The following is a 23,850-nucleotide window of genomic DNA, read 5'->3' on the forward strand; positions in this document are numbered from 1 at the left end:
TTCTGGCAGTACGGTCATCCCCGGCTCCTACTAAACCCTGGGATTTGTCAGGACTGATGAAGTTTGATAACTGTCAACTTCAAATACCACCCTCCTCATAGTTTCTGACCACCTGGACAAGCGGAACCCCTCTCACACCAGAAGATCTGAATCTGTTGCTGCCTCACAGGACATTTTTGCTCTCCCAGATCCAGAATCCCCTCCTCCATCAGTTCCCTCCGTTTCGAGGGAGATGTCACCTCCAAAGTAATTGACTGCTGGAAGGAGCTTATCACCCGTCCTATACACAGAATACATCTTCCCTCCAACAGAACTGATGGTATTGCTACTGGAACCAGAATCAGCTTTCTCCTCATAGGGAGATAAAGCCATCTGATAAACCATTTTTCCTTTACCCTACGTATCCTTCACCACCCAAAAGACCCACACAGGTTTGGGACCAACCTCTGCCTTATCTAACTAGGAGCCACTGGTACCTCATCCAATGGGGGGGCCCCATGACACCTATCTATCCCTCCTACTGGCCATATCAGGGACCTTGGGATGAGTACCCCTCTGCAGAATTGATCCAATTTGCCAGGGAGTTACCCTTGCCACCCCTCCAAGGGGATGCTCAGATCTGCCAGCAAGATTGCCATCATCATTCCCAGACAAAGAAGTGAATTCTATGTCCCTTCCTCCCTCTTCTGCCCCTTCTTTCCCCCCCCCCCCCCCGGAATGACTTTAAGCAGTTCCAGGACCTCTGCAGAGTTGCTGGAGAGCTTCAGATTCCCCTTGAGTCAATCCAAGACTCCCAGCACAAACTCCTAGACATCTTGCATGCTGCCAGACTCAACAGAATCATTTTTCCTGTTAATGAAGCCATACTGGATCCAGCTAGGACAGTTTGGCACACTCCTCCCACCTCCAAAGGGGCAGAGAAGCATCATTATGTGCCTGCCAAGGTTGCAGAATTTTTGTTTTCTCGCCCTGTCCCCAATTCACTGGTGGTCCATGCTGCTTCTAAAAGGTCTAGACAGCAACATCACCAGTCTACTCCTGCAGACAAAGGCAAAACGCCTGGATCTTCTGGGAAGAAAGGTCTTCTCATCATCTAGCCTTCAGTTCAGGATACCGAATTATCAGGCACTACTGGCTAAATAGGATTTCCTGAACTACGCCATGTTTGCGGAGTTTACTGACAGCCTTCTCCAATAGAACAGAGCTAGTTTTCAAGCTCTGGTAGATGAAGGCAAACTGATAGCCAGGACCACCTTCCAATCTGCAGTCGATGCTGCTTAAATCCTCTTCTAGAGCTATGGCTTCTCCCTTCATCATGCACAAGGCTCATTAGGGAAATCCATTACACCATCAAGGTCCTCCCCTTGGATGAATCACACCTCTTCAACCAGAAGACGGAGGAGTTCCTCCATACCCTGAAGGATTTTAAGGGCTACCCTCTATTCACTGGAGATATACACACCTGCCCCTAAGAGGAAGTTTCAGCCAAATCTAGACACATGGCTCAACAGTTTTTCTATCAGGCCCTAGGAACCACCACATAACAAACTTCAGTAGCTCACGAAAGCTTATGCTCAAATAAATTTTAGTCTCTAAGGTGCCACAAGTACTCCTTTTCTTTTTCACATAACAAACTGAGGCTTCAAAAGTCCCACTTCTCTACGCCTTCTGCAAGAGGATTAACATCTCAATCTCAGGCCTCCTAATGTTCCCCAAGCTCCTGACTCAGTGGAATGGCAAGATCAGGCACCCCGATCCACATCCACTCCACTTCTCAGGGCTTCATATTTGGGTGGGCATCATCCTTAGAACATTCATGCTCCACAGTTGTATGAGACATCCTCTCTAATAATAGAAAGGACTCTACTAGAAAATGTTACCTAGCTAAATGGAAGTGCTGCTCTTCTTGGGCACAACAAGGAGGTGTTCTCCCAGAGACTACAGATATTTCTGTCATCTTGGACTATATCCTATTTCTGAAAACACCAGGTTTCTCTATCAGCTCCTTGTGAGTCCACTTGATGGCGATCAGCGCATACCATCTACCTTTTGAGGGCCACTCAGTCTTCACATATCCACTGGTCAATGGATTCTGGAAAGACCTAATAAGAACTTTCCCACCTACTCAGAACCCTGTTCCTCTGTGGGACCTGAACCTTGTTCTCTCAGTAACCCCCCTCCCCCCCCCCCCCGTTTGAGCCTTTAGCTACTTGCTCCATGTCTTTTATCTCAGTGAAGGTCACTTTTCTTGTAGCCATTACCTCAGTGAGAAGGGTTGGTGAACTTGAAGTGATGATGGCAGATCTTCTATATTCCATAATTCCATAAAGATATTCCATAAGGATTAGGTTTCTTTGAGGTCTACACCCCAAATTCACCCCGAAGTAATTTTGGAATTTCACCTTAACCCAATCCATTTACTTTCCTATGTTTTTGCCAAAATCACACCCTTCCACAGAGGAACGAAGACTCCACTCTCTTGATGTTCAGTGAGCCTTGGCTTTCTACCTACAGAAAACAAATCCCCGAGACTGTTTATTGCTATAACAGAAAGAGTCAGAGGGCACGCCATCTCCTCCCAGAGAATCTCCAAATGGATCTCTGGCATTCTACTCCGCCGTCAGCTTTCGAATCATGCCCTGCAGCCCCCACAATGGGGTAAGAGCTCATTCCACTAGAGTGCAAGCAACAACTATGGTGTCTCGTCAGGAGGTACCCCTCCTGGACATATGTAAAGCGGCCATGTGGGGCTTCATTCACATATTTGCAAGACATTATGCCGTAGTGCAGGACTCTTCTGCTGATGCCTCTTTTGGGACGGTGGTACTCTATTCAGTCCTACTGCCTACATCCTCACACCCTTCTCCTACTTAGGTATTGCTTGCCAGTTACTCATAGTGGAATACAATATGGACCATCACTTGAAGAAGAGGTGGTTACTTACCAGTAACTGGAGGTGCTTTGAAATGTGTGGTCCTGATCTATATTCCACTACCTGCCCTCCTTCCCCTCTGCTTCAGATCTTATCAAGTAGTTGGTCCGTCCCACCCTTTATCCCCTCCTTCAGAGGCATGAGGTGCCAGAGTGCAGGCGTGGACCAACGGACACTATTTTCAAAATCTCCGGCTCTGGGCACACAGTGCACATGCGTAACCCCACAGTGAAATACAGATAAGGACCACACATCTTTAAGAACCTCCAGTTACACATAAGTAACCTCCTCTTAGTGTTTGGGTAAACAGGACAGTTCCTGATAGTTATGCTAGCAGGAAAGGGTTATTCTTACCTCCTAAATATGGGGCCTCACAGTTGATTTACACTATTTATTAATGGAAGTAACTTATATTCATGGACTCCTGCACAGCTTGGGCTGAGAAGGCTCTGACCTTTCTTCTATTATGTTAACTTATGCATGCATGTGTTCTCGATCTTGCTCTCTTCACACACCCTCCCCCCCCCACCTGTTCTATGTATGAGTGTGCAAACTCAGCCTCACACTTTCCAGTTCCTGCTTTTTTTTTCTCTTCACTATAAAAGTAGAAAAAGTAGCTGGGGTATTATTGATTTATATTACAATGGTCACTTGATTTGAGAACAGTACAAAAATTTCCAGGGTCACTACTTTTCCTGCAAATCCATTAACCAAACTGTTTTTAGAGGGGTTCTGAGGTTGCTCTAGATGGGTTTGGAAAAAGTTCAGTTTAAAACTGTTAAGCTGTTAAACTATATTAAATTTAACCATTTTAGAAATCAGAGTGGACAAACCATTAAATTATTTTCTGTTTAGAGGCCCATAAACAGGGTTAGAAATAACTAATATTGTTTTTCAGTTAGTGATCCATTTAATTCTGCGAAGACACAGTTTACATTTTAGCAATATGTTTGATTCAACACCCAATATCTGGTAACATTACTGAATACTTTCTACAGATTCCTACACTGCTGCTTCCACTGATAGACTGACTTGAGTCTTCAAAAATCTTCTTGTGTCCTGTGTAGCTTCTGGAGGGAGAAGGCGTGGCCTGTCATTACTTAGTAACTGCAGCAATGTGAGAAATCTGAGCATGGTGATGGAGATGTTCAAAAATAGGAGTTTTTCAGTAAACATGGCCTGAGGAACCTTTCGATTGAGTACTTCAAGGGATCATTTTGAAAACACACTCTTTCTGATTATACAATATTGCCCATTCGCAGCTAGAACAAGTTCAACCACATTTACAAACAGTGTGGTGGTGTTTCTATGTATTATTTTAATGCATTGAACTATGTTGCTGTCAAGGCTGATTCCTCACTCTGGCACTTTGAGTGCAGAAGGTGGGGACTCACAAGGATTTTAAAAATTAATACTGGCCACTCCAGGCGTGTATTAAACTCCCAAGGTTACAGCTTTTCTCTGACCTTGGCTTGGTAAACGCTGCCACCACCCAAATTCAGTCCCCCTTTTTCAGATCCCAGGAAGGCGCACTTGGAAATTCCTTGCTGTGGGGTACCCTCAAGCCCTTTCTCTCCCCCCCAGGAAGAGGTGAGAAATAAAACAAAGGAAATTAGCTGTTGCCACCAGTTAATTTAACAACATATGTACAAACTTCTTAGGACACCAAAAATCCAATCCTGTTCTTAAAAAAGGTAAATTTTATTAAAAACAAAAAGAAAGAAAATTAGGAACTTAGGCTTTTGCTAGATTTTAAAAGAGTAATTCTGAAAAGTAAGCACTTAAAATAGCTTTCTTGGGGGTTCATCTTAAAGGTTACAAGCAAACAAAAGCATCTGGAGTTAGCACAGAGGAGTCCACAAGCCTTACAGAAAATAAAAGAAAGAAACCTAATTGCATCTTACTAGACATTTCCTAATCTACTCACATATTTCAGTAGTTCTAGGTATGATCTGATGATTTCCATGCCTGGCAAAAAGCTTTTTACAGCATAGTCATAGCCCTAGGGTGACCAGAGAGCAAGTGTGAAAAATCAGGACAGGCAATGGGGGGTAGTAGGCACCTATAAATATCTGGACTGTCCCTATAAAATCAGGACATCTGGTCACCTTACATTGTCCTGACCTTGCTCTGTTCCCCTCTCTCTGGAGAACAACACAGAACACAAAGGGAAAACTTTTTTCCCCAATTTTAAAAAGTTCTAGCCTTCCCATTGGCTCTTCTGGTCAGGTGCCCGTTCCCTTTTCTTTACCTGGGGGACTTTTTAACCCTTTACAGGTAAAGCAAGCAGCCACCAAGAAGGACTTTATAGATAGCTGGTTGGCTGGGTGTCTATAAAAGGGAGCAAGCTCCCCCCCCCCTTGATTTATCACAGTTGCCCTTCCCCCAAGATCAAGGGCAATATACTGAGGCAGGGAAAGGATGGGGTTTAGTTCCAGGTGCTCTTCTTCTTTTTCTTCCTCTTCCTAGATTTGAGATTTGTCCCCAATAGTAGCTGTTAAATCCCAGTGTAATGCCACTGTAGTCACATTTGGAGGCCTGCAGCCTGTTTCTTTTCTTGGTGTACGTAAAAGCCAGTTTAAAACCTCCAGTGAATACAGTGTGGGAAAGCATTGTGCTAGCTCATCCTATATTTCATTCATGACCTGCAGCCCTCCTACTATTCCAGTGGTTTGCTTCTATAAAGTAAAAGATTGTCAGTAATGCCAAGTTACGTGACAGTTTTGAAACATGAGACCATCTCAACTTACAACTGAAAATAGAATTCAAATCCAAGCCTCAATTGGTGAAATGCTAATGTGTTAACATATACCAGTTAGCCCTCAGTGCTTATAGATCTGTTAAACTCTAATAATTAAAAGTTTACACTTCAGTAATAACGATAGAATTAAATTGTTATTAATAGCATATATTTCAATATGCAGATTAAGACATGTAAAATGTTAGCATTTACGAATTAAATTAATTTAATAGAACATAATTAAATGTAAAGCTAATGGCTACTCAGTTTGCCTAAGAAGCGGAAATTTGCAGCGCGAGTGCATTCTTACATTCCTATCAAAACTGTAACAGACTTTGAGAGTTCCATAAAATATCCCATTAAAATAAAGCATAGCTTAAGGCTGTATTTTCCTGGTGGACAATAAAATACCCAAAAGCACGCACAAACTGGTCATATGACAGCACGCGCTTAGGTAGTTATATTGCTAAACTCTTCTTTTCTTTTTCTCCCACAGCCATTGGTTTAGCCCTGGGGCTAGGAAGGAACATAGCCAGGTAAGAACCACTTCGATCAAGAGCAGTTTACTTCATATATTTGAAGGAATTTAACTATCTCTACTCCAAAACTATTGGGTCAGTATTTTAATACATAAGAAGCAAAGCAGCCTTAATTCCACGTTTCCTTGCAAGCTACTGAGAAAACTTAGCAGCTAAGTATTTCAAAAGGTCTTTTGGTTAATAAGCTGGCTTGCCAAATGATACTGGATAAGCATCACAGTGCAGTTTTATTACCAGTTTAAGATTTCAGAATATTTTATCCTGATAACCAGTTTGTTATTAACAATAGTGCCTGTTTCTCTAAAACTGTAGTCTTAATGCTTCTATAAAATGGAGAACACCTGACATTGTTTCCACAGTATTTAAGAAATTTAAACTATGTAAGAACAGACTTGTAGGATGAAATCCACACCCCACTCTTCTTTGTTACTCTAGGTAAAAGAGTCAGATGAGTATAAAGGGGCTGTTAAATCCTGCCCGATGAGGATTCTCCTAGTGCATAACCTACAGAAGGCAGACATAAGCTCATGAGCTTCAGTGTAGGAGGCACGCTGGGATGTGTAGAGGGAGGGCTGCAATGACTGTGGGGATTCCAGACAGTGTTATGGCCAGCTGAGAAGCCCAGGGAATCTGCTGTAATTTAGACAGGAGTGCAGGGCTGTCTAAATTCTATCAGGGGAGTAGCCCCAGCTCAGGATGGCACAGAGATAGCTTAAAGCAATCATAGCCTGCCTGTTCCCCTGGAAACTGCACAGAATCTCAAAAGTTGTATGTTGGTTACCTCATACTTAAGATCAGTGAATTTAACAAAAAAACATTTACATTTGAATAGTGGAGTGTTGCTTAACTGATGACCATCCTTTCAGACTTTGAAAAATGCTTATGCATGGCAATGCAATAAATTATTGACAGAACAAGAACTTTGTGTAAATAAGCCTTTCTCCTTCTCTTGTATCTTGAACATTAGTTCTTTTCAAAAAAAGAAAAGGAGTATTTGTGGCACCTTAGAGACTAACAAATTTATTAGAGCATAAGCTTTCGTGAGCTACAGCTCACTTCATCGGATGCATTTGGTGGAAAAAGCAGAGGAGAGATTTATATACACACACACAGAGAACATGAAACAATGGGTTTATCATACACACTGTAAGGAGAGTGATCACTTAAGATAAGCCATCACCAGCAGCAGGGGGGGGAAGGAGGAAAACCTTTCATGGTGACAAGCAAGGTAGGCTAATTCCAGCAGTTAACAAGAATATCAGAGGAACAGTGGGGGGGGGGGAAGGGAGAAATACCATGGGGAAATAGTTTTACTTTGTGTAATGACTCATCCATTCCCAGTCTCTATTCAAGCCTAAATTAATTGTATCCAGTTTGCAAATTAATTCCAATTCAGCAGTCTCTCGTTGGAGTCTGTTTTTGAAGCTTTTTTGTCGAAGTATAGCCACTCTTAGGTCTGTGATCGAGTGACCAGAGAGATTGAAGTGTTCTCCAACTGGTTTTTGAATGTTATAATTCTTGACGTCTGATTTGTGTCCATTCATTCTTTTACGTAGAGACTGTCCAGTTTGGCCAATGTACATGGCAGAGGGGCATTGCTGGCACATGATGGCGTATATCACATTGGTAGATGCGCAGGTGAACGAGCCTCTGATATTGTGGCTGATGTGATTAGGCCCTATGATGGTATCCCCCGAATAGATATGTGGACAGAGTTGGCAACGGGCTTTGTTGCAAGGATAGGTTCCTGGATTAGTGGTTCTGTTGTGTGGTGTGTGGTTGCTGGTGAGTATTTGCTTCAGATTGGGGGGCTGTCTATAAGCAAGGACTGGTCTGTCTCCCAAGATCTGAGAAAGCGATGGCTCGTCTTTCAGGATAGGTTGTAGATCCTTGATGATGCGTTGGAGAGGTTTTAGTTGGGGGCTGAAGGTGATGGCTAGTGGCGTTCTGTTGTTTTCTTTGTTGGGCCTGTCCTGTAGTAGGTGACTTCTGGGTACTCTTCTGGCTCTGTCAATCTGTTTCTTCACTTCAGCAGGTGGGTAGTGTAGTTGTAGGAATGCATGATAGAGATCTTGTAGGTGTTTGTCTCTGTCTGAGGGGTTGGAGCAAATGCGGTTATATCGTAGCGCTTGGCTGTAGACAATGGATCGAGTGGTATGATCTGGATGAAAGCTAGAGGCATGTAGGTAGGAATAGCGGTCAGTAGGTTTCCGATATAGGGTGGTGTTTATGTGACCATCGCTTATTAGCACCGTAGTGTTCAGCCCCCAACTAAAACCTCTCCAACGCATCATCAAGGATCTACAACCTATCCTGAAAGACGAGCCATCGCTTTCTCAGATCTTGGGAGACAGACCAGTCCTTGCTTACAGACAGTCCCCCAATCTGAAGCAAATACTCACCAGCAACCACACGCCACACAACAGAACCACTAACCCAGGAACCTATCCTTGCAACAAAGCCCGTTGCCAACTCTGTCCACATATCTATTCGGGGGATACCATCTTAGGGCCTAATCACATCAGCCACAATATCAGAGGCTCGTTCACCTGCGCATCTACCAATGTGATATATGCCATCATGTGCCAGCAATGCCCCTCTGCCATGTACATTGGCCAAACTGGACAGTCTCTACGTAAAAGAATGAATGGACACAAATCAGACGTCAAGAATTATAACATTCAAAAACCAATTGGAGAACACTTCAATCTCTCTGGTCACTCGATCACAGACCTAAGAGTGGCTATACTTCGACAAAAAAGCTTCAAAAACAGACTCCAACGAGAGACTGCTGAATTGGAATTAATTTGCAAACTGGATACAATTAACTTAGGCTTGAATAGAGACTGGGAATGGATGAGTCATTACACAAAGTAAAACTATTTCCCCATGGTATTTCTCCCTTCCCCCCCCCCCCCCCCCACTGTTCCTCTGATATTCTTGTTAACTGCTGGAATTAGCCTACCTTGCTTGTCACCATGAAAGGTTTTCCTCCTTCCCCCCCCCCCCCCCCCGCTGCTGGTGATGGCTTATCTTAAGTGATCACTCTCCTTACAGTGTGTATGATAAACCCATTGTTTCATGTTCTCTGTGTGTGTGTGTATATAAATCTCTCCTCTGCTTTTTCCACCAAATGCATCCGATGAAGTGAGCTGTAGCTCACGAAAGCTTATGCTCTAATAAATTTGTTAGTCTCTAAGGTGCCACAAATACTCCTTTTCTTTTTGCGAATACAGACTAACACGGCTGCTACTCTGAAACCTGTGATTAGTTCTTTTCAAACACTCAGAAAAAGTAATCGAATAGATCGGTAGTACATCAAGCCTCTAGAGTAACTCATTGGGTCATATCTTACTCTGCTGCAAATTGATGTAGCTCAGTTGATTTCAATGGATCTATGCTGACTTACACCCACTGAAGTTGTAGCAAATGCATTTTAAGCATCATAGAAAGCAATAAGTAACACAGTAAGATGCAAGAGATTTTTAGAAAATTCATTGGATTTTTAGGACCATTCTGAACTCCACTAGCTCTGATAGCTCAGAGTTAAATCAGCATATGTGCTTTTCTTCCCCTTCTTTCAAACTCACAATCAGACACTCTCTCAACTAATTTTACTTCCTCAAGCCTGACAGGATGAAAAAAAAAAATTATAGTTTTAGCTGTAAATTGTGAAAGTATTATAATACATGTTACAGTAAGCTGGCTGACATTTAACAGCTACACAGACAACTTTATATGATATTTACCTCACGTCATTTTGAAACTTTCATTTCTTGTGGAAGAAACACACTAACATTTTAAAAGCTGGCTTTATGTTGTCAAATTTACAGATTGTAACAAGTAACACTTAGTGAGTTGCAGTTTAAACTTAAAGAATTAATTTGTTATCCTTAATGTCTCAAATTATTATTATAATTAACTTATTAATATTAAATTACTAATATTATCATAATTAACTTAACTTGTACCTTTAGTACTACTTTTGAAGGTTCTGAAATGCAGCTATCCATGCAGGTTTCCATGCTAAGTGGTGTCCCAGCATCCGTTATTCTGGTGATATCTCATCCAAGCTGAAACCTGCAAGTGAATAATGCCGGTAATGGTAAATAAATAAATACTTTATCCAAAAATATATTATTTTATCATTTTTAAAATAATTTCACCTCAAGGGTTGTAAAATAATTAGGAAAACTTTTGTAGTTTTGGTGATGGCATTGGGGGGTCCAGTAAATTAATAACTTTCAGACTGTAGCTGAATCATGTAGTGAATGTAATGTCATCACATGAAAGAGAAACTAGTCATCTGTGATGGGTCTACACTTCAGAACCTGTAAAAGAAGGGAGAAAAATGAGTTTAACACTAATAAAAATTCACCCTTGCAGCATCTTACAAAAATTTTCCTATGGAAGGCCAGCTTGTATAACTATAGGTTTTACCTCGTATGGTATAATAATATTGTTCTGTTTAATTATTTAATTTTTGAAGTAAACGTATTAAATTAGAGCTTATGTAATTATCTAGTCAAGATAGAAGTATGTAGCAGGTAAACTATTAAACAACAAAAAGACCTCTTAACCTGGTTATTTGAAGCACTTGCTCATCTCTGCAGTGATACTGTGAAGTCCCCAAGTGTGTCCCCCTAATTTTTTTCTGACTGCCTTCGGTGAAGTGCTGCCTTAGTCTCCACAGCCATTTGTGTAGCTAAATCTTCAGTTCAGTTCTCAATATTTTGTATCCTTTGTTGAAGGCTTGGTTCCCTTCAAAATATGATTTTAGTTTATTTTGCTATTAGTTTGCACTTCTTCTTGTTAATTATTTTGCAGCTATTTCTAAATGTGTCATTGCCATATCACCCTCATATTGAGAAGTATCATATCAGTTGGGAGATGCATTTTGAAAATGAAATAGTTTGATTTTGGAAAAGTCTTCACATTGTATTTATTTGGGAGAAATTTCAAAAATAGATTGGTCTAGAATCTACATTATTTTAGTCACCAGTTCTAGCTAATAGATAAGTGTTAGGAAGATTGGGTATTTAGCTTTTGTTGTTACTCTGAAAATTTCAACTTTTTCGGTCTCAGCAGAGTTTATAAATATTGCTTAACTATTAGATACCAGTGCTAATCTGAGAAGTCTTTTAAAGTGAGCTTCTCTATCCCTTTTCATAATAAAGAGAGTTTTGAAGGTGTAAGTTACTTATGAATGATTCTTAAGAATCATAGGCTTTTCACAGTTCCGAATCAGGGTAATATTTGTGGAACTCTGAAATTCTTTGATTTCAGGTGTCTTTTCTATAACTACAAAGTTTGAATAATGGTGGGTTTAAAATTAATGGATACGTAATTATAACCTTAACTCTACGTGTGTCTTCACAAAATTTTATTAAAATGCTGTAATGATTGACCATGAATTTATCAAGAATGCACTACGTCCTCAACTTTTAACATTTCTAGTGGTCTTGCCATAAGTGACACTGTTAAAATCCAATATATAATACTTAATTTAAAAAAAATAAAAACACAAAAAGATGACAAAGCTAGAATAACATTTTTTTTAAATAAAAATGGCTTTGTTTCCAACACAATTGTGAATGTTTTTTGTGTAGCTTCAGCTCCTGCGGGATAACCGATCTGAGAGAGGACACAAGAAAAATATTTCAGTAAAAACAGCTAGCAGGTAAGATAAAGGTGAAAATATACTTTAAAATCACTAACTTATTATCATTCCTGTCTCCCAAAATTGTATGTAGTGATTGACTCCATTCTTGATGGGATTTTTTTTATCTGTAACTTAGTTTTATAGCCTTTTCTGTGTAATTTTAATCTTTTGTCAACATTTGTATATTGGATTGGAATGATAATTATATCAAAGTAATGTATTTACTCTGATTATAACAATGTTATTAAACAGCTGGATAAAATGGGTGACCAAGTAGGGTTCCTGACTTTGCAATATAACTCTAAGAGTCAAGCAGCTATTGTGTTATCTTTATATATACATCTTTTTTAACAATACAGGTAATTGAAAATAGCTTAACATTTGTGTCAATCTTGCAGCATGGTTAGAAATTTCATTTTCCTGTTAAAAAGCCAAAAACACTGGATTAGCAAACTTTATGAAAACAAACCTTGTCCCGGGGGGAGTCAAGCATTGCAGTAAACAACAGTGACAAAAAATCATAGTAAAATCTCCCAGGTACATGACTGTTCAAGGATCTTTTATATGTTTTAAATTTATAGTATATAATTCCCCCTTCTTCCCCAATAGTCACTGTAACAGAATTGCTTTATAGTACAGAAAATTACAGACATGTTTTCTTTGTTGTATACAGTACCGGTTATTTACACACAACTTTTATTTTAATTTGTAGTGGTATTATTTGGGATGACAAATAAGTTCGTTTGAAAAGGCAATAACACAATAATAATAAGTTGAAGACTTGGGTAATATCCCACTTTTAAGGGAGAATAGGCACGTGGCCGTCACAATATATCCAGGATCTTTAGTTACGTGGATATACCCATATTTTTCATGTTAGTAAATAGTGGATGTTATTAATAGCCAGAGTCTGAGACTCTTAGATTCACTTAGATCATGAGAGTATTAAATATGAAAAGACTTAATTTTAATTGTGTGAAAGCTCAGATGACATCTTCCAAGTGGTTGGTTCCACCAGTAAAGCAGAATCTGTTATGCATCATCTTCACACAATTTATAAGACTCTTTCATCTGTTAACTGTCTTCCAAGGTAAACAAATATTATTTTAAAGATATTTGAAAGCAATTTCCTGGTAAGCATAGTTCGGAAATCATATTTTTGCTCAGAACAACAGTATATTTTTCAACAGTATAGATTTTCCTAGATGCGATAGCTGATGGATTCCTTCATCAAGTAGTTGCTGAACCGACTAGAGGGGATGCCATTTTAGATTTAATTTTGGTGAGTAGCGAGGACCTCATAGAAGAAATGGTTGTAGGGGACAATCTTGGCTCAAGTGATCATGAGCTAATTCAGTTCAAACTAAATGGAAGGATTAACAAAAATAAATCTGCAACTAAGGTTTTTGATTTCAAAAGGGGTGACTTTCAAAAATTAAGGAATTTAGTTAGGGAAGTGGATTGAACTGAAGAATTTATGGATCTAAAGGTAGAGGAGGCCTGGGATTACTTTAAATCAAAACTGCAGAAGCTATTGGAAGCCTGTATCCCAAGAAAGGGGAAAAAATTCATAGGAAGGAGTTGTAGACCAAGCTGGATGAGCAAGCATCTTAGAGAGGTGATTAAGAAGAAACAGAAAGCATACAGGGAGTGGAAGATGGGAGGGATCAGCAAGGAAAGCTACCTAATTGAGGTCAGAACATGTAGGGATAAAGTGAGACGGGCTAAAAGTAGAGTAGAGTTGGACCTTGCAAAGGGAATTAAAACCAATAGTAAAAGGTTCGATAGCCATATAAATAAGAAGAAAACTAAGAAAGAAGAAGTGGGGCTGCTTAACACTGAGGATGGAGTGGAGGTTAAAGATAATGTAGGCATGGCCCAATATCTAAACAAATACTTTGCCTCAGTCTTTAATAAGGCTAAAGAGAATCTTAGGGATAATGGTAGCATGACAAATGGAAATGAGGATATAGAGGTAGATACTACCATATCTGAGGTAGAAGCGAAACTGAAACAGCTTAATGGGACTAAATCGGGGGGCCCAGATAATCTTCATCCAAGAATATTAAAGGAATTGGCACCTGAAATTGCAAGCCCATTAGCAAAAATTTTTAATGAATCTGTAAACTCAGGAGTAGTACCGAATGATTGGAGAATTGCTAATATAGTTCCTATTTTTAAGAAAAGAAAAAAAAGTGATCCGGGTAACTACAGGCCAGTTAGTTTGACATCTGTAGTATGCAAGGTCCTGGAAAAAATTTTGAAGGAGAAAGTAGTTAAGGACATTGAAGTCAATGGTAAATGGGACAAAATACAACATGGTTTTACAAAAGGTAGATTGTGCCAAACCAACCTAATCTCCTTTTTTGAAAAGGTAACAGATTTTTTAGATAAAGGAAATGCAGTGGATCTAATTTACCTAGATTTCAGTAAGGCGTTTGATACCGTGCCACATGGGGAATGATTAGTTAAATTGGAGAAGATGGGGATCAATATGAACATCAAAAGGTGGATAAGGAATTGGTTAAAGGGGAGACTGCAACGGGTCCTACTGAAAGGCGAACTGTCAGGTTGGAGGGAGGTTACCAGTGGAGTTCCTCAGGGATCGGTTTTGGGACCAATCTTATTTAATCTTTTTATCACTGACCTTGGCACAAAAAGTGGGAGTGTGCTAATAAAGTTTGCAGATGATACAAAGCTGGGAGGTATTGCCAATTCGGAGAAGGATCGGGATATTATACAGGAGGATCTGGATGACCTTGTAAACTGGAGTAATAGTAATAGGATGAAATTTAATAGTGAGAAGTGTAAGGTTATGCATTTAGGGATTAATAACAAGAATTTTAGTTATAAATTGGGGACGCATCAATCAGAAGTGACAGAAGAGGAGAAGGACCTTGGAGTACTGGTTGATCATAGGATGACTATGAGCTGCCAATGTGATATGGCTGTGAAAAAAGCTAATGCGGTTTTGGGATGCATCAGGAGAGGCATTTCCAGTAGGGATAAGGAGGTTTTAGTACCATTATACAAGGCACTGGTGAGACCTCACCTAGAATACTGTGTGCAGTTCTGGTCTCCCATGTTTAAAAAGGATGAATTCAAGCTGGAGCAGGTACAGAGAAGGGCTACTAGGATGATCCGAGGAATGGAAAACTTGTCTTATGAAAGGAGACTTAAGGAGCTTGGCTTGTTTAGCCTAACTAAAAGAAGGTTGAGGGGAGATATGATTGCTCTCTATAAATATATCAGAGGGATAAATACAGGAGAGGGAGAGGAATTATTTCAACTCAGCACCAATGTGGACACAAGAACAAATGGGTATAAACTGTCCACCAGGAAGTTTAGACTTGAAATCAGACGAAGGTTTTTAACCATCAGAGGAGTGAAGTTTTGGAATAGCCTTCCAAGGGAAGCAGTGGGGGCAAAAGATCTATCTGGCTTTAAGATTCTACTTGATAAGTTTATGGAGGAGATGGTATGATGGGATAATGGGATTTTGGTAAGTAATTGATCTTTAAATATTCAGGGTAAATAGGCGAAATCCCCTGAGATGGGATATTAGATGGATGGGATCTGAGTTACCCAGGAAAGAATTTTCTGTAGTATCTGGCTGGTGAATCTTGCCCATATGCTCAGGGTTTAGCTGATCGCCATATTTGGGGTCGGGAAGGAATTTTCCTCCAGGGCAGATTGGAGAGGCCCTGGAGGTTTTTCGCCTTCCTCTGTAGCATGGGGCATGGTTGGCTTGAGGGAGGCTTCTCTGCTCCTTGAAGTCTTTAAACCACGATTTGAGGACTTCAATAGCTCAGACATGGGTGAGGTTTTTCATAGGAGTGGGTGGGTGAGATTCTGTGGCCTGCACTGTGCAGGAGGTCAGACTAGATCAGAATGGTCCCTTCTGACCTTAGTATCTATGAATCTATATAAAGAAAATTGTCCTCCGTTGAGCTGAATTCTCTCCATAAGTGCATATTTAGAGCCTGATTCTCATTTCCCTGCCACCATCCAAAATCTCAACAACTTAATATTTTACCTTTATAGAAGTTGTTATAAACAAACGGAAAAACTATTTATGTGAAAAGTAAGCATGCATACCACCTTGCAAACACACAGTAACTTATCCTTATCGATGAAATCCATTGGGTTAAGTTACCAGTATAAATAGAGTGGGTGGGATTTCCAGCTTGCCAGTACAGTCGGAGGTCTCCTACAGCTTGATATAGTTTTAAGTTGCCATTCCCTCTGGAAGGGAGTTGACCACCTTGCTGCTGCATTTAAAATTCCCGACTTCACCCATCTGTGTGGAGGGACAAAATTTCTTTTCTTTCAAGCTTATGAAAAAAATCATTGGTTCAGATGAAGCTGATATGCACAAAGTTAATGAATTGTACCTTTCTAATAAATTTGAAGTCTCATTGCTGTGTATGGAATCTTGAAATGGATCTTTCAGATCTTTACAAATGTGGCCAGATCCTTTTAAAAGTTATAAATTAGCAAAGCTCTGTTGAAACCAATGGAACCTGACAAATTTACACCAGCAAAGGTTTTGGCCCACTCTTTAGCATAATCATAAACAACTCTAAGTAAAGCTATTGTATTTAAGGTTATTATATGCATATGCAGCTAAATCTTTTGTTGAATACAAGTGTTAGCCCTGGTCTACACTACAAGTTTAGGTCGAATTTAGCAGCCTTAGATCGATTTAACCCTGCACCTGTCCACACAACGAAGCCATTTTTGTCCACTTAAAGGGCTCTTAAAATCGATTTCTGTACTTCTCCCCAACGAGGGGATTAGCGCTGAATCTACATCGCCTGGTCGAATTTGGGGTAGTGTGGACACAATTTGATGGTATTGGCCTCCCGGGAGCTATCCCAGAGTGCTCCATTTTGACCGCTCTGGACCGCACTTTCAACCGAGAGGCAGTAGCCAGGTACACAGGAAAAGCATTGGGAACTTTTGAATTTCATTTCCTGTTTGGCCAGCATGGCGAGCTCATCAGCAGAGGTGACCATGCAGAGCTCATCAGCACAGGTGACCATGCAGTCCCGAACGGGAGGTACTGGATCTGATCGCTGTATGGGGAGATGAATCCGTGCTATCATAACTCCATTCCAAAAGATGAAATGCCAAAATATTTGAAAAAATCTCCAAGGGCATGATGGACGGAGGCTATATCAGGGACCCACAGCAGTGCCACGTGAAAATTAAGGAGCTCAGGCAAGCCTACCAAAGAGGCAAACAGCCGCGCCAGGTCAAAGCCCCAGACATGCTGCTTCTAAGATGAGCTGCATGCAATTCTAGGGGTGCCCCGACCACTACCCCAGCCCTGTCCGTGGACACCTGCAAGGGGGGAATCTCACGCAACAAGAATGAGGATTTTGGGGACAAGGAAGATGAGGAGGAGGATAGCGCACAACAGGCAAGTGGAGAAACTGTTCTCCCCAACAGCCAGGAACTGTTATCACCATGGAGCCAATATCCTCCCAAGGTGGGCTCCCGGACCATGAAGCTGGAGAAGGCACCTCTGGTGAGTGTACCTTTGTAAATATAATACATGGTTTAAAAGCAAGCATGTTTAATCATTAATTAGCCCTGAAGACTTGGGATGCATTTGCCGCCCGTACAGGTACTGGAAAAGTCTGTCTGGGGATGGGCGGAAATCCTCCAGTGGTTGTTAGGGGACATTCAGAGGTGGCCTTTCCTGCAGGGCTGTTTGCCTGTGACTGAAAAGAAATCATCCCTGCTTTTAGCCACAGAATGGGGGGAACAATTTACACTGAGCTGTTCGCGTGTGGTTGGCAGGGATCTTCCCTGATACAAGTCATGCGGTAGGAGGAGGGGTGAAGCGATCATCCCAGAGAATTGGGTGGTAGGGGGGTTTAGTTGGGTTTATGCTGCACGTTAACCTGAAAACCGCAGCCCCTCCTTTTAAATGGCCAACCCAGTGGGTGCTTGGTATGGGAAAGGAGAGTGCTGCTGTTTGAAACCATTCCCACATGTTATGAAGGTTGAAGAAGCCAAAAGACTGTGGCTTACCATGGCTGTCTACAAGCCGAATTCTGTTAACTGGCCCTGCGTGTGTCATCTCTCACACCAAACCAGCAGGCTCTCAATATAAGAGGCAAAATGCAACCTTGTACCGAAAGCACATGTGCTATGTAATGTTAACAGCTTGGTTTGCTGTGAAAGAGCCTACCCATTGTTCTCTAAAATAGATCTTTTTAAATACTACTCTCCTTTTTTTTCCTCCTGCAGCTGCAAATGTTTCAACGCACCCCCTATCATCTCCGTCCCAGAGACTAGCGCAGATAAGAAGGTGAAAAAAACGCACTCGCAATGAAATGTTCTCTGAGCTCATGCAGTCCTCCCACACTGAAAGAGTTCAGCAGAATGTGTGGAGGCAAACAATGGTAGAGTCCAAGAAAGCAGAAAATGAATACGAGGACAGGAGGGACGAGCAAGATGAGAGGTTGCGGGAGCAAGAGGAGAGGTGGCAGCAGCGTGATAAGAGGAGACAGGATGCAATGCTGAGGCTACTGGGGGATCAAACTGATACGCTCCGGCGTCTGGTGGAGCTGCAGGAAAGGCAGCAGGCGCACAGACCTGAAGATGCGAGTTCCTGAAGAAGCGAGCGTCATGTACTTTTCCCCGCCATCCCACTTTGATGTTGGTGAAACGTCCCTTGTAATCCACCAGTGCTTGCAGCACCATTGAAAAGTACCCCTTGTGGTTTACATACTGGTTGCCAAGGTGGTCCAGTCCCAAGATAGCGATACGCTTTCCGTCTATCGCCCCACCTCAATTAGGAAATCCCATTGCAGCAAAGCCATCCACTATGACGTGCACATTTCCCAGAGTCACTACCCTTGATAGCAGCAACTCTGTGATTGTGTTGACTACTTGGATAACAGCAGCCCCCACAGTAGATTTGCCCACTCCAAATTGATTCCCGACTGACCAGTAGCTGTCTACTTTGCAAGCTTCCACAGGGCTATTGCCACTTGTTTGTGAACTGTGAGGGCTGCTCTCATCTTCGTATTCTTGCGCTTCAGGGCAGGGGAAAGCAAGTCACAAAGTTCCATGAAAGTGCCCTTACGCATGCGAAAGTTTTGCAGCCACTGGGAATCATTCCAGACCCGCAACATTATGCGGTCCCACTAGTCTGTACTTGTTTCCCAGGCCCAGAATCGGCGTTCCACGACATGAGCCTGCCTCATTGCCACCAGGATGTCCAAATTGCCGGGGCCCGTACTTTGAGAGAAATCTGTGTCCATGTCCTCATCACTCTCGTCACTGTGCTGCTGTCACCGCCTCACCTGATTTTGCAGGTTCTGCATATACTGCAGGATAATGCGTGAGGTGTTTACAATGCTCATAACTGCCGCGGTGATCTAAGCAGGCTCCATGCTTGCCGTGTTATTGCTTCTGCAGGAGAGCAAGTTGCAGCGGAAGCAGTGGCTGACGACGGATGCCATGAGAATAGATATTTATAGAGAACCTGTGAGGTGGATTCATGAGAGCAGGAGAGCAGAGTTGCAGTGGAAGCGGTGGAGAACAATGGTTAGCACCGCGCACTTTTCCCGAGGAAGAACACACGTACCTGTGAGCCCATGACAGACAACATGGAGAAATTCGTTGTTGAGACAATAGCAGCAGAGCAGAGTTGCAGTGGTGGATGATGACGGTTAGCAGTCCTACTGCACCATCCGCTGAAAGCAGTATGGCGTCCACACGGAAAGAAGGTGCAAAATGATTGTCTGCCATGGCTTTCACAGAGGGAGGGGCGACTGATGACATGTACCCAAAACCACCCACGACAATGTTTTTGCCCCATCAGGCATTGGGAGCTTAACCCAGAATTCCAATGGGTGGTGGAGACTGCGGGAACTGTGGGATAGCTACCCACGGTGCACTGCTCCATAAGTCGATGCTAGCCACGGTAGTTAGGACGCACTCCACTGACTTAATGCGCTTAGGGTGGACATACACAATCGACTGTATAAAATCAGTTTCTAAAAATTGACTTCTATAATATCGACCTAATTTCATAGTGTAGACCTACCCTTAGTTCTCACTTGAAAGTCTCAAGCAATCCAAGATTGATTCTGAATTACCTTTTGCGCATTTTCAGTGATTACATTTGACATGTAAGGATATTATAATTCAGATAATTAATCTCCTTTTAAAGGAAGCTCACAACAAATTACAACTATGATCAATAGAAATGTCTTGTCTTGCGGTTTATTGCTAAATACAATAATAGAAAATTAACAGATGGTAAACAATTGAAGGTTTGTAAAATTATTACCCAGCACACTTTAGACTTTTAAGCTGCTAGCCGATGCATATAAATTTAGCATAATATATGCCACATTAATGGGTATTATATGCACAGTATTACTATTATATATAAATATAAAAAATTTAGAAAGTTATGTTAACTAAATGTATTATACTCTCCCTACAATTCTGTTCACCCAGTATCCCACAATGCTTTGCAAAGCTGAAATCAGCTTTGGCATTAGAAAATAGGAAATCTGTCAAAGCCAAGATACATGATTGATGTTTCTTAGCACAGGTCGGGATCTACCTCTGGGCCTAACTGGTTTGGACTGGAGTATCCAAAACAGATATAAGAAAAGTAAAAAACAAAACAACGAGTTAAGGAAATGTTATGAATTGGTAGGTTGGATTTTAGTGACTTATAAAACATTTTGTAACTTGTAAAATCATGCTATAAATACTACTAGCTATATTTGAAGCACAACTTCTGGGAAAGTGAGACTTGTTTTCTGGAAGGAAGATATGCCTGTCTTCTTTTCATATTGTACTGCTGCTAAGTTTGGTTATTTGGTCTCTTAAACATTTTTAAGAACAAACCGCAAGTGTAACCAAACTGTTGCCTTTGCCTTTTAGTCAGTAAAACTATATCTGTTGTTCTTATTGCAAGACTGGAGTTGTTAAATGTATCTCTTTGTGTAGTTTCCACACTGGCTTATTTCTAGTCATGTGAATTTTTTTATTTTTTTTTTTGGTGTTCTGAAAGACATTTTCTTTTTATGTTTGCCTTGACTTTTCTTACACCTTTTGGATGAGTGACCACAGTTCTTGTCTCAGCACGTGGAAAAAAAATAAAGATTAGAGACCTATATTGCACTAGATCAATGAATTGTGGAATAATTTACTCCAGAACCGTACCAGTCAGGTAAGAAGGGATAAGCACTCAGTCGGTCTGTTGTCTTTTTTTCTATGCAGTAGTGTTGATATTTTCAGGAGGATCTTAACTGTATTGGGTTGCTCATAAAAGAGATGACAAACATTAAAATTTAAAAATGAAGATGAGTTTCAACTCTATTTACATTTAATATAGCCTCAAAGCAAGACTGGGACTGTTCAGCTTAAGAAAGAGACAGTTAAGGGGAATATGGTAGAGTTCTATAAAATCATGGATGGTATGGAGAACATGAATAGGGAAGTGATATTTACCCCTTCACATAACACAAGAACTAAGGGTCCCTCAATTAAATTAATAGGCAGCAGGTTTAAAACAAACAAAAGAAAGTACTTCTTCACACAACACACAGTCAACCTGGAACTTGTGGAACTTGTTGCCAGACGATGTTTTGAATGCCCTGTATATAACTCAGTTTAAAAAAAGAATTAGATAAGTTTATGGAGGATAGATCCATTAATCGCTATTCGCCAAGATGATCATGGACACAACCCCATGCTTCAGGTGTCCCTAAATATCTGACTGCCAGAAGCTGGGATTTGACAAGAGGGGATGGATCACTCGATAATTCCCCTGTTGTGTCCATTCCTTCTGAAGCATCTGTCATCAGTCACTGTTGGAAGACAGGATTCTGGGCTAGATTAGCCATTTGTATGATGCAATGTGGCCATTCTTATTGATAGATTACCAAATTTAAGATCTCCTTTTTTGGGTTTTTGTCTTAAATAGCACTAGAGGAGTTAGTCTATGCTGTAATCAATTGATTAGGAAAACAAAATTGCAGACAGTCAAAGTACTTAAACTTCTAGAATAATTTTCATTATTTCTAATGGTCTTCATTATTTTTAAAGTATCTGCACATTAAGTACAATAATTATTCAATCAGGTGGGTTTTTTTCTTCTGGCTCATCGTATTATAAATGGGATTTATGGTATGTACATGTATTGAGAGGCTGAAGGAAAAAACAAGACAAGATTTGCTGCCACTTTTCCCAGATATGATAAAATAATTTGATCATTTATCACTGGTTCCCAGAGACTGTGTGAACTCTGTCTTTTTAAGAACAAAACACATTTCCTGGCCCTCAGTTCTTTTCCATCACTAATGTAGAAGTGCTGACATGGAAAAAAAAATGGGCAAGCGCTCAGGAGCCTGCGTCTATCTGTTGTTCCTCTTTTCTGGCCATAGGAAACAGCACAGTCTGAAACAGGTCTCTTCGCATCCCTAAAAGAGAGAAGCCTGTTAGCGATGGAAGCTGGGGAAATGATACAAGAGACATAGTGGGTAGTATGAAAGAAAAATGTCACATGGTAAATGTTAATAAGAATATTGAGCATACGTTTTCCAGATTTTCTGTAACCCACCAACCCTTTCAAATCTCAGTCCTGCCCAGACTTCTAAATATTTTGGATAGGTTGGAAAAAAGAATGCATCATCTACATTATATTTTTTTTATTTTATTTTGGTATTCTGTGTAAATTAATAATGAAAAGGAGAGTTCTAAAATGAGAATGGTCACCTTTTGTGTAATTGAGATTTGAAAAATATATTTTTGCTTGAGATGTAGAAATATTGAGTTCAGCCTTCTTTCCATCAGGTCAGAAAGAAAATCCCCATTTACATTTGAACAGAACTCATTCAGTTTCATCTGATACAGATCACTGTATTTTGTTACACAGATGTGACAAATAGAATTACAACTGCTCTTTATTTGATCTTCTAAAGAGACAAAGATGTGCAAGGATGCTGTCTGCTCCCTTTTTCCCACCGTGTCATCTGTTGTTTGGGAAGGAGTCCTAATTTGCAGCAGATACAAAACTATTTGTCGTGTTGCAGGTTTGCCAGAAATAAATGAAACCATTAATTACTACATTTTTTGAGCAGCTGTTAATAGATTGGGATAAGAAAACTGTACATTAGACCTACTGGTTAATTACAAGAACGATAATTGTTTAATGTGGCTTTTATGGAATGAAATTACTGTACCAAAAGATGTGAACTCTGTCTGTTTTTAGACCCTGTACAGGAAAATGAACACATAGCTTTATATTAATATCGCTAAGAATTAGTATATTTTATACAGTAATTATTCACTGTTGTCATCCTACACATTTATTGATATTGCCAACAAAAATACATTAAACTGGAGTTAAGATTGAATATATATCCATAATTAAAGTATAAAATTTGTGGTAATTCCAAATACAATCCACTACAAATACAGGTAATTGAGAATTAAGGTTAAACTTAAAAAGGTGTATGTTAAGATAGAAACAGATAGCTAAAGCACTCAAACATGCACTCTTTTAATTCTTTTAGTGACATTAATATTATTGTATAGTTATTGCATATACGTAATAGTGTTTCTAGTTGCAGATTAAATTTAAATGATTTTTAAACACTACATTTTTCCTCTTGGTGTCACCCTCAGAGAGGATGATGTCATGCTATACTGTCAATGGCTACCACTTTCTCTGTGGCAGTTAGGATTCAGTCTAATTGAGAAAAATTGAAGATTGCAGCCATTTTGAAAAAGGGCAGTTTTTCGTGGAATTCTCTGTATTAGAATATTATTTGTCAGGCACTGCAGTTAAAAACAAGAATTAAAAAAAATGAACATTTATCCCTTTATAAAAACCTTGGAATATAGCCTATGTATAATATTTCAATAAGTTTTAACTATATGGAAACTTTGAACTGTCTCTGTTCTTCCATTAATAAGATAATATGAGAAATAA

General features: G+C 40.3%; 1 protein-coding gene across 3 annotated transcripts in view; it reads left to right on the top strand.

The window, feature by feature from the left end:
- GPATCH2 (G-patch domain containing 2) overlaps positions 1 to 23,850 on the top strand; it is a 181,587-nt gene that overhangs the window by 129,833 nt on the left and 27,904 nt on the right. Inside the window, exons 7-8 of one of the 3 annotated variants that reach the window (XM_038396695.2) lie at positions 6,169 to 6,208; positions 11,821 to 11,891. The exons of 1 other annotated variant lie outside the window; for it this stretch is intronic. In XM_038396695.2, coding sequence (XP_038252623.1) covers positions 6,169 to 6,208; positions 11,821 to 11,891 — 111 coding nt within the window. Of the gene's footprint in view, positions 1 to 6,168; positions 6,209 to 11,820; positions 11,892 to 23,850 lie in introns of those variants that run through there. One more of the 3 variants, XR_006280242.1, reaches the window with a different exon arrangement.

Source organism: Dermochelys coriacea, chromosome 3 (genome assembly GCF_009764565.3).
Source record: "Dermochelys coriacea isolate rDerCor1 chromosome 3, rDerCor1.pri.v4, whole genome shotgun sequence".
Classification (NCBI taxonomy): domain Eukaryota; kingdom Metazoa; phylum Chordata; order Testudines; family Dermochelyidae; genus Dermochelys; species Dermochelys coriacea.